At 42.8% G+C, this 12036-nt stretch overlaps 1 protein-coding gene across 2 annotated transcripts in view; it reads left to right on the forward strand.

The window, feature by feature from the left end:
- FBXO21 (F-box protein 21) overlaps nucleotides 1–12036 on the forward strand; it is a 36720-nt gene that overhangs the window by 8276 nt on the left and 16408 nt on the right. For both annotated transcript variants that reach the window (XM_032800028.2, XM_075060077.1), the window contains exons 4-9: nucleotides 3976–4097; nucleotides 8682–8828; nucleotides 9178–9314; nucleotides 9624–9760; nucleotides 10737–10913; nucleotides 11723–11855. In XM_032800028.2, the coding sequence (XP_032655919.1) occupies nucleotides 3976–4097; nucleotides 8682–8828; nucleotides 9178–9314; nucleotides 9624–9760; nucleotides 10737–10913; nucleotides 11723–11855 (853 nt within the window). The remainder of the gene's footprint in view (nucleotides 1–3975; nucleotides 4098–8681; nucleotides 8829–9177; nucleotides 9315–9623; nucleotides 9761–10736; nucleotides 10914–11722; nucleotides 11856–12036) is intronic.

Below are 12036 nucleotides of genomic sequence, written 5' to 3' on the forward strand. Positions count from 1 at the left end.
TATGGTGCGGTTGCAGCTTACGTGTGACGAATGTTCTTAGTGGCATGGTTGTCTGTGTGGTGAGAGGCCTGCCACGGTCGAAGCTTGTGAATAGGCTGGGATCTGATCCAGGATGGGTATGTAGTGCCCTGATGTGCGTTGGAGGGGTTTGAGCCTCGGCGGACATGTATGTTGATGAACAGTGGAGAGTCGTGGGTTTTTCTGGGATTTGTCTCGCACAGATGAGTGGCTTCTGGGTAACGTCTGGCTTGTTGACTCTAGATGATCCTTATTTCTCTGTGCGGTATTGTAGTTTTGAGAATGTTGTAGAGAGTTTCGTAGGTGCTGGTCTCTGTCTAAGGGTTAGAGCAGATGCAGTTGTACCTCAGTGCTTGGCTGTGCAATGGATCGTGTTGGTGGCCTAGGATGGAGCTGAGAGCAGGAAGTAGTATGCAGTCCGGTAGTATTACGAGTATAGGCTGGTGTTATGTGACCATCACTTATTTGTGCACCGTGGTGTCTAGGAAGTGCCTCCTAGTATTAGATTGGTCTGAGGCTAGGTTGATGGTGGGTGGAACTGTTGAAATCGTGGTGGAATTTTCCAGCGTCTCTTCCATGGGTCCAGTAGTATATGGCGCGTAGGCAGTAAGGTGTGCGAGTGGAGCGCGAGAGGAAGCGTCTGACCATGGTTCGCCATAAAAATATGGCATATTGTGGGGCCATGCGGTGCCATAGCGGTGCCACTAGATCTGGAGATATTATGTCATCAAATTATGAAATAGTTGTGTGTGAGGATAATAGGCGCAGAGTCAGTAACGTTGTAGCTGTGGCACATCAGGATACAGTTCTGACAGCTTGTGTGCCATCTGTGTGTGGGATGTTTGTGTTTGTCTACATCCATGTGGCTAGGATGGTGTTTCTGGAAGGTACCAATAGCATTGATTTCTCGGAAATCAGTGGTGTCACATGAGATAGTGGAGTGCTGGTGGCATGGGTCGAGTAGAGAGTCCACATTTCAACAGTCCTTAGTGAGTGCATGCCGAGATGATGAGGCGACAGATTTCCAGGTTTGTGTTGGGTATGTAGAAGAATAACCCTGGTCGGGGCTTCAAGGGTATGTTGGGTATTCCGGTGTTAGTGTAGGGATGTCCTCAGTAGATATGCGTTTTCTTAGTGTATTCCTCAGTGGGATCTGAGGGAAGTGGCCTGTAGAATTTGGTATTGGAGAGTTGTCTGGCGGCCTCCTTTTGGTAGTCAGACCTGTTCATGATGGCAACAGCACCTCCTTTATCCACCTCTTTGATGATACCGAGGCTGTGGATGGCATTGCGTTCTGCACGACTTAGGTTATGAGGCAAACGATGTTGTTTTTCCACAATTTCTGCCTGTGCATGTCGACGGAAGCATTCAGCAAATGTTATATCTGCCACAATCACTGCCACTGACAGAATAGCTATACAATCCCTGAAATCCCAACCACCAGATAGTGATCAAACCAGCAGACAAAGTGGGTGCCATGATAGTCTCTATGTTGTGATGAGTACATCACAGAGAAAAACAGATAACTCAGGCACTACCTAGGGTATGGCTACACTCGAAACTTCAAAGCGCTGCCGCAGAAGCACTTTGAAGTGTGAGTATAGTCGCAGCGCCAGCGCTGGGAGAGAGCTCTCCCAGTGCTGTACGTACTCCACCTCCTCATGGGGTTTAGCTTGCAGCGCTGGGAGCCGTGCTCCCAGCACTGCGGCACTGTTTACACTGGCACTTTGCAGCGCTCAGGGGGGTGAGAGAGTTGCAGCGCTGTAAAGCGCCAGTGTAGCCATGGCCCTAGTGTAAAGAATTCAAAAAAGACCGCACACCACCATTTACAGAGGAGTTTAATGATACCATCAAATCCTTCCTCAAACAGCTCCACGAAAAACTTTACAGTCTTATCACATACAAACCCAGGGTACCTTCCTTCTGCATGCTTCCCAGGATACACAAGTGAGGGAACATAGGCAGACCTTCCTAAATGGCCATGATGCTTTTCCTGAAGAAATATCAGGACTCATAGAAACCATCCTCAAACCACTTATGACACACAAGTTTCAGCTTCCTCTGAGATACAACTGACTTCCTCCAGAAACCCCACAACATTAACAACCTCCCTGAGAACACCACCCTTGCCAGCATAGATGTCATCTCCCTATATACCAACATCCCTCACAATGATGGCATTGCTTTTTGCCTTAGATACCCACAAGGTAATTTACAACACTCAGAAATCCACCTTAAATGCAGCATCAAACTCATCCATTTCATTCTCGCCTGCAACAATGTTGCATTTAACAGACATTTTGTACAAACCATAGGAACAGCCCTGGGTATTAGGAGCCTCCCCAATATGCCAAACTCTTCATGGGTCACCTTGAGGAAGAACTTTTGAGAAAATCTGAGATATATCAATGATTGTCTGTGCAGAAGATTAAAATCTAAACTCTCTCATAGATTTCTACCATAACTTCAACTACCATCACCCATCCATCAAACTCTCCCTAGTGCACTCCCACACCAACATTGACTTCCTGAATACCACGATTAGCTTCAACAGTGGAACCCTACACACGACTATACAAGAAAGCCACAGATGACCACATTTGCTTGCCTTGAGAGATCCAGCAATCACCCCAGACACACCAAGAAATGTATCTACAACCAGTTACTCAGATACTACAGTATTTACTCAGAAAGGAAAGTGGGATACACACTTAAAACTGCCTTCACTAAACAAAGGCATTCCACCAGAGAAGTAGATTGCGTCATGGAAAGGTCCACCCAAATACCCTGGGAGAACCTGCTTCAATACAGAAGAGAGAACCCACTGACTGCACACCCTTAGTTGTCACCTATAACCCTACTTTGGAACCCATATTGGGTATCCTCAAACAGTTACAATCCATATTTGATGGGAACCACATCCCCAAAGAAATGTTTCCCAACCCTGCTCTTCTGGCCTCCAAACAACTCCCCAACCTCTCCAGGTTCATTAGAAGCAAGCTCCACACCAACCAGGACACACTAACTCAAAGCTGCCTGAGCAGCAGATGCAAAACTTGCAAATATACCACCACTGCTACAATGATCAATACACCTCACAACACACCTTTCAAGATTCATGGCTTCTATACTTGCCTTGTCACATGTGGCGTACATCAACCAGTGTATCAAATGGCCCGACAACAGTTGTGTAGGTGAAATCAGACAATCGCTATGCTCTGAAATGAACTCACAGAAAAATAATAAAAACCTGTGGCCAAACACTTTTCACAAGGCAGTCGCTCCATATGTGACCTCTCAATCCTTGTCCTCAAAGGAAATCCACAGAACATCTTCAAAAGGCGAGTTTGGAAGCTTAAATTCATAATTCTGCTAGACACCAAAAATCATGGACTCAGACACTGGTTTTATGGCTCATTACAACAATTTGTAACACACCACATTGCCTGCTAACCATCAATTGCCCATTTCATTTTAAATAGTTTCCTACAGCATACTGAACCTGATTTGCTTAACAATCTGTCTCAACTTGTATTTAGTTCCGACATTCTGTGAGGTTTGGAAGCTTGTACCTTCCACCATCAGAAGTTGGTTCAGTAAACACATGGCAGGAATAGTGGGTGTAATAAAACTGTGGTGAAAATGAATGGAATTCTGCTTTGCTATTCCGAGTCTTGGACCTGTCCACGTGTTAACATTCTGGAACAGAAGAGTTTGAGGAGACTGGCAAAGGCCAGTGGTGACCCTGATAGATGTGATTTAGAGTGTCTGTAAATTGGAACTGTTGACATTTAAAGCCCCTAACCATGTATGCCTTGGCTGCATTCAAGATCACCTCCTTAAACATCCCCTGATGGTTATTAGATCTTTGAAACAACAGGACTTGCAGAGATTCTGCCATTGCTTGTTCATTTAGTAGGTGATAGGGCCTTTATGTTTTTATGTTCACTTCTACAGGAAGTGTCTAACCTGGAAGTACTATGCAAAGAAAATTCTTTACTTTCTACGACAACAGAATATTTTAAAAAATCTGAAGGCGTATCTTGAACAACCTGGGGACCAACTGTCGTTTTTGGAAGGTGAGTATTGGCCTGAAAGAAGTCTCATGGTTTATTGTGATGGATTCATGAGGTTTGGTCTATCCCTTACCCTGTAACCCATGTCCTGGGAGTGTTTCTGCGGTGTGACAGACTCCAAGGATTCACGGGGAAGAGCTGTGGCCTCCACAACTCAGAAACTGGGCTTTCAGGCACCAGCCATCCTTGTCCCTTTCCAGGGCTCCCTGCAGTGAGTCCAGCCAAGCCAGAGTCCTGGGGGAAACTCATTCACACTCCTTTAGGACAGTGTTCTGAGAGAGGATCTGCAGTGACACCAGGTAGCCTTTTCAGAACAAGGTAACTATATTGATTAATCACGTGCAATGCAGAGTCTGAAAGTCTTTAGGTTAGCATGAGAGAGGCAGGATATCATTCCTGTTGGTGGGAGTCAGGGCATTGCCATGCCCTGTTTCCCTTTTGTTTCCCAGTTCCAAGAGAGAATCTTCTCCTGTGTCCGTGTACCCTGGTCTTCATACAGACACCTTACACCTTCCCCCTTTGTTCTCCTATTTGAGGCCTTTGCTCTGCTTTCCTGCAGAGATGTAGGGGGAGTTTCCTCCTCCTTTAGGCTGTCTTTTGGGTGTGACTTTTCCAGGCCATTGGAGTTTCCATTGTCTCTCCTGGATAGGATTGCCAACTGTTCCTGTTTCGCTGGGAGTCTCCTGGAATCGGGCTGTACCAATCTGGGAGATTTTAGGCTGCTAAAACTCCGGCAGCACAGTGGGGCTAAGGCAGGCTCCCTGGCCCTGCGCCTCTCCCAGAAGCAACTGTCACATCCCTGGGCGGGGTGGGAGGGAGGTGTCTTTGCAGCTTCCCCTGTCCCGGGCACTGACTCGGCAGCTCCCATTGGCCACGAACTGCAGCAGGTAAGGGCAGTGCACAGAGCCCCTGCCTCCCCCAGGGGCTGCAGGGATGTGCTGGCCACTTCTGGGAGAAGCGCAGGGCCAGGGCAGGCAGGGAGCCTACCTTAGCCCCGCTGCGCCACTGACAGGGAGCTGCCCCCCGCCACTCCCCTGCCCCAGCCCAGTGAAAGTGAGTGACAGTGGGAGGAGAGTGAGCAATGGAGGGAGGGGGGTGGGGCCTCAGAAGGGGCGGGGCAAGGGTGTTTGAGTTTGTGTGGTTAGACCATCGGCAACCCTAATGCTGGATCCTCCATTCACAAGGGTAGGCTCTGTTCAGTTAGTTAATTATTCTGCTCTCCAACCAACAAACAACTTTTCCCTTCCCTTTACTCTCAGGCCATTTCTGTGCTGCAGGAAGTGTAGAGGCATAGCTGTGGTACCTTGGCTGTACCAGCATAATCCGATGGCATAAGTACAGCAACAGGAGGGTTTTTCCGTTGCTGTAGGAACACCAGCTCCCCAAGTGATGGTAGTTAAGTCAATAAAAACATTCTTCCATTTACCTTGCTTGTCTACCCCATGGGGGGCTAGATCAGCATAGAGTGTCTTTCAATGCTGTCAAGTATCAGAGGGGTAGCCGTGTTAGTCTGGATCTGTAAAAGCAGCAGAGAATCCTGCGGCACCTTATAGACTAACAGACGTTTTGGAGCGTGAGCTTTCGTGGGTGAATACCCACTTCGTCAGACGCAGGTACCTGCGTCTGACGAAGTGGGTATTCACCCACGAAAGCTCACGCTCCAAAACTTCTGTTAGTCTATAAGGTGCCGCAGGATTCTCTTTCAATGCTGTAACTACACGGACCTAAAACTTCACTGTAAACCAAGTCTCAGTGCATAGCTGTACAAAGGACTGAGGGAAACTGAGGCGCACATATGACTCCCCCAAATGTTACCAAAATCCCTATGATAGTCACCATTATTAACAAGGTAGTGATTGAATGCTCTCTAGCTCAAACGGACTGTCAGCTGTTTGTATTTTTACTAGGTCTTGTTGAGTGATTGAACAATAGATCTGAGCTCTTTAGGTAGCTGAAATCCTCAAAAACTAATGCTATCTGCTTGGACTTGTGTCGGTGTCAAGATTTCATTTGTTTCTCTCCGTGCTGAGCCCTGTAATGCTCACAAATGCCAGTGGGAATGACTGGGAAAGCAAAAATACTTGTCAAACGTATGTGTATATGGCATGTCTGCCAGAAGGCCTCTAGGAGCCTGATTCAATAAATGTTTATCTATGCTTTTATAGACAAAATACCATCAAATATATGCAGAGGCAAAGCTAGCTATAGCTCACATTCAAGGGTATTTCCTTTGATCAATTATGCTAATATAGCTACCGTACATCTTGGTCCCAGTTCTCAGAACCCCTTGCATCTACTCTTTTAGTCCCATCAGATGTCTATGGAAATCACTGAGCAGACAGATTTTGCCCTTTTATCAAATGCATTTTAAAAAAATCACCATTGTTATTTTGTACATAAAATATAATACTTCTGAATTTCTCTGTTGGTAAGAGAGGGAAAAGACCATATAACAGTGTGTTTAGTTGGCTGTTTTAATGAAAATGACTTAACGGTATCAGTTAAAACAAGCCAGACTGCAGACATACTCAGTGATGTGACATTTAGTACCTATGTGGCATGTTCTGAGGTAAGATGCACAATGATACCATTTCCTTGTTTTGATTTTGTGTTGTTTCAGCATTAACTTTTTTGGAGGTGTGGGAGGTGGATGGTTGGCTTTGTGTTCATTTCTGCACCAGCTTGGCTATTTGTTAGACTATGGAGATTTTTTATTAGGCACCTTGGCCTAAATTCAGCTGTCTGTATTCAGCAGAGCATTTAAACATATGCTTGAATTAAACACTTTGCTGTAAAAGAGACTCTGATAACTAGAACTGAGGTATATGGTAGCTGCATTGTTGTAATTGGTCAAAGTACATGAGCTTTAATGAGAGTTACAACTAGTTTTGCTTCTGTATATGTTTAATGATATTTTGTCTAAAAATATTTCTGATGTTTTCATTTTGTCCTCAAATGTGTTAGAATAAATATTTACATTCCATGCATATTTGGCTAACTGAATGAAGATTAATGTTTAAACATTATGAAAGGTTTGTTTTTATACCATGTTTTGTAACCTCTTCCTGTATACAAATTAAATCTACACTTAACAACTGTCTTTCAACTTTGTTCATCAGGCTAACTCTGCAAAAGGAATCTGCTGTCATTTCTTTAAATCAAGTAATCTTACCTTTCTTTAAAATGTTTGCTCACCATTGTAGTCTTAGGAGATGCACTTATGTGATTGTCCCAGGGGACAGTATTTATATAATATCAAGCAGCCTACTTCAGTACTATGTTAGCATAACGTAAGGTACTCAAATTACACTAGGCTTCTTAAAAATGAGGTGCAGTTTATTTAAAAAAAAATCCTAAACAACCTCCTTTTAAAGTTCTAATAGTGGAAACAAATGCTCTTTAAAGAAAACTTGCGGCATTACTGGACACATGCTTTTCCCAAAGTTCATACTCTTGAGCTACCTCATATAAGCCAGAAATAGAGAATTATGGAGAGAATATGTTTAAACTTTGGAAGTGGAGGGTTATCCCAAGATTTGGGGAAGAAGCAATCAGTCTTGGTGTGTACTCTAAAAATATGGTAAATGTAAAAGTTAAAACACAGTTTAGAGAGTTTATTTTGGTGTTATGAGTTAAAAGTGGTGATAGACTTTAGAGAAGGGAATGTGTTGGGGCAGGAAATGGAAGCCAAAGGCTGCCACTTTATGGGCTTTTTTAGAGGGGAATTCTGTGACTGATATTGCAGGAGGTGTTTTTGTCATGCGTATTGGGCTGCTGATGTATGTGGCACTTTGCAAAACTAGAAAAGACATGATCCCTTTTGCAGAGATCTTATAGACCTTCAGCAGTTAAATATAGTAAGGATAAGAAGTTGGACAATAGGGAGGTTTTGGAAAGAGCAGTGACAAGGCAACCAAGGAAGGATTCTTGGGAAAAGTGGGTTTTTTTCCTCAAGGAGTTTGACACAGGGCACTTGGACAAAAATAGGAGACTGTTCCAAGAATAGTGGATATATTAAATGAAGACATCATCAAAGGTGGGGGTAAGGGTCAAATGGAGCAATAAAGAGAGAGACCTGAAGGAATATAGGGAGCATGGCTGTAGCAGAAAGAAATCTGAGCAGAAATGGAGTTGGATTGAGAGTATGGAAGGCCTTAAAAGTTAGATTCTTGAGTTAGACATAAGTGACAGCAAAATGCTGAAAAGATTCAAAGAGGCAGGGAAGAGAGATGACTGGTACAGAATTGATTTAATGCAGCTTCTCCAATTCTGTGTGAGGTTCCATTACTTCTGCTTTCAAGACACTGGGGGACAACTTAGCTCTAAAGAGCAGGAGGTTGCATACTTGAGATTCAAAATCTGAAAGTCTGAGAAGCGGTTGCAAGATGTAAATAAATGTATCTTTAAGTCAAAGTATCCATATCATTTCTGTCGGTGTCTCAGTTTTATGCATTTGGGTATGACTTTATATCAGAACCAATGAACATTTAAAAAAAAAGTTGTTATGCTAAAATATGTGCTTTTAAACTAAGAGCTGGCAAGTGAAGAACAGACCAAAATCCTATTTTTAAATAGTTTCTGTTCCAGGTGCTGTTTTAATTGACCAGTACTGTAATCCTCTCTCAGACATCTGTCTAACAAGCGTCCAGGCGCAGGTTGACGATATTACAGACAAAGTTCGCAAAGTCCTGCGGACCAAAAACCCTAGGCATCCAAGCTTGGCTCCAAAGGCAGGTACTGTAGAAAAATGTGTTCTAGTTGGCCCTTTCAGAGTGATATCGCTGTAGTCTTGACCTTGCCTAAATAATGCTTATTTTGTTTAACTTACTCCATACTTTTTAAATAGTCTTAACATGGGGCTTGGGAGGTATCCTTTTCTTTCTTGGAGCCATTACAAACTGAACAGCAATGAAACCACACTCTGGAGTGTCTTCTAAGATCTGAAAGAGGGAAGTCTCTCCCATGAACCTCTTGAAGTGTTCTGTGAAGTTTGCTCTCTTTCACGGAATGAGCAGCCAGTGTGTGTGTCATTACTTAAGTAGTAATCTTTTCTCTCAGTCTTGTCACTCTGTATTCATTTTAGGAGAGGTCTTGATTGTTTCTGATGTGGAGTTTCAAAGGCAGGTACTGGATGCTATGAATTGTGTCCTCTATGAACAGTTAAAATACAAAGGAAATGAGATGGATTACTACAACTCCTTGAATTCATTCATTCACCAGGCAAGTGTGTATTTACTGAACCAGCCTAGGAAGCCACTGCTAGTACCAGTGTGAGAGAGAATTCTACTTACACTTTTTTGTCATGTTTCCATGAATGAGGAAGTAAAATAAACCTGTATGTACCAGTGTCACAGCATAGTATGTTAACTTTCTCTGCACTTGCTGCTAGGTCAGTGCATTTTGAGGCATTTTGAATAAAATTGCATCTCAGCTGAGAATCCTGGTACTCTGTACATTGAATTTTTTAACATCTTACATTAAATGACATATGATTTGTAAGCTTCCCTCTGATTTAGTCTCATTTTTCAGGTTTTAATCCGTAGGACAGGAATCCCTATCAGCTTGTCTGTGCTCTATTTAACAATTGCCAGGCAGTTGGGTGTCAGACTCGAGCCAGTCAACTTTCCTAGTCACTTCCTGCTGAGATGGTGTCAAGGGAAAGAAGGGTAAGATTTCTGTGAATTCCATTTGACTTTTGAGAAGACCAATAAACCATTTACCCCCAAGAGGCAGTTTTCCCAGCCTGACACTCTGTTGGCAGAGGGGTCAAGTAAAGCAACCCTCTCTGATGACAAGACGATAAAATAAATCAGGTTGAAAGTTCCTGGTTAAGTATTGTTTCACATTTTTTTTTTTTTTTTTTTAACCAATGCAAATAGAAAAGTTACTTTAATTCTGAAACAAGAAGTGTTTTCTGAGGTAACCCACAAATGCAGGAGCATCTTGTCCAATATAGATGTATGAGTTTAATTGCTAATTCTGTACATCAGCCAGCAAGTGAAAACGCAACTGTGTAGTCACTCAAAGGGTTCTGAATGGCTACAAACTTCCTGAATAAATGTAACAGTAGTTAAGGTAGCACTTCCGCTTTTCATAATTTTACAGCTTTTATTTTTTTAAGGAATTTCATTTAATCCTTTGTGCAGCACAACTGATAGAAGCTGACGCTACTGTGTCATGTACCACCTGCTCTCTGAATCAGTGTTGATAACTCCTCAAATGACCTAATGATTGGCTATTGGCAGTGATGTTACTCCCAGAAGTACATATTTCAGGGGTAATATTAGTGATCTCATCCAATACAATGAACTTGATTACACAACCCCCTGATGGGTATCTGACTCCCATCCTGACACCATACACTGCCTTGGGCTGCATTGTACAACAATCTCTTGTTAGCCAAACATGGCCTTCAAATATAGCATCAGGTAAAGCAAACTTGAGAACAGTTTGCAAGCTTCTCTGGGGAGAAGAAGCACTGCTGATAAAATAATTTGACTTTTGTAGCCTTTTGCAGCCTTTTGCCATGTGTTTGCAAGAAGGTAAATAAGAGGAAACTAACTGAACTCTATCACTAAAGGAGCTGAGGTACTGACAGTATTCACCTCAAACTTAAACTTTATTTTCTTGGTGTTTCATTAGAAGCACAGACATCTTTGACTACATGTACATAGATGCCTTTGGAAAGGGAAAGCAGCTAACTGTGAAAGAATGCGAGTACCTGATTGGCCACCATGTAACAGAGGAGTTCTATGAAGTGGTTACTTCAAAGGAGGTCTTGCAGCGTATGGTGGGAAACCTCTTAAACCTTGGAAAACGGTAAGGTTTACTTAAACCTCATGAAGAATTTAAAGCCTTACGTAAATGTGGACCTGAAAAATTCTGCTTTGATCAGTAATATGCTTCTTTGTGGCAGTCATGAGTGGATTTACGGAGTATAAGCCATACCAGTTATTCACTTGGCCGTTCTGCCCATCATTTCTCATTATTTAGTGACTCTTACAAGAATATTCCTGTAGAGGGAGTATCAGAGAAAGTATTTAGTACAACAGATTTCATACAAGCAAATCAAGGGACTGTTTTTCTGTTAGGGCATATGTTAGAGTTTTCACTATCCTGTAGAGAAAAAGGATCTTCCATTATGATCTGGTGGATTGATCCCACATGATCAACTTCCTGTAGTTACACTGGGGCTGTCATCATTGGACTTGTAATTCTGTTTCTATTTATGAGCACCTTTCTTCATTTTGTTTAAGGAGTCTTCACTATTAGTTATAGAAGACCAAAAAACCAAAACATAAAAGAATTGCTCCAAGCATGAATGAGCAAGGAGAACCATATCATAATCTGAGAGAAAGTAAGCTTGCAACTTGGAGAGTGAATTCTCTGAAAAGGGTCTTGGAACCGTGAGGGGGAAGGAGTAGAGTTTGGTAGAGCAATTTTAGTGCAATTCCTTCCTGGCAGATTAGTGGATGCTGTTAGCAAGAGTGAGCCCCTGGAGCTGCTCCAATTGGATGAGTACCAGTACTGTGTAATGTCTTTACTGATCGTTGTCTCCCAGATGCTGAAGTAATAGGGAAAGGAAATGAAGATTTAACCTTAAAATTGAATTTCTTCTTTGCTGGTAGGGAAAGCACTGATCAGTCCTACCAGCTCTTGAGAGACTCCTTGGATCTGTACCTGGCCATGTATCCGGACAATGTGCAGCATCTAATGCTCCAGGCTAGGTTATACTTCCACCTGGGAATCTGGCCAGAAAAGGTATCCTAACACTTGGTCATATGTTTTATCATAGGGGTAAGCTATAAAAACAGTAGATGATTGATTCTGGGCTACAGTAGCTTGTATTATAGTCAGCCAAGAGCTGTTTCTGTTGTACAAACAATGTAAAGAATTATCACACTTCAAAAATCAATATCTCCGGTATAGAGAAGAGATTTTC

Source organism: Chelonoidis abingdonii, chromosome 22 (assembly GCF_003597395.2).
Source record: "Chelonoidis abingdonii isolate Lonesome George chromosome 22, CheloAbing_2.0, whole genome shotgun sequence".
NCBI classification, from domain to species: Eukaryota; Metazoa; Chordata; order Testudines; family Testudinidae; genus Chelonoidis; species Chelonoidis abingdonii.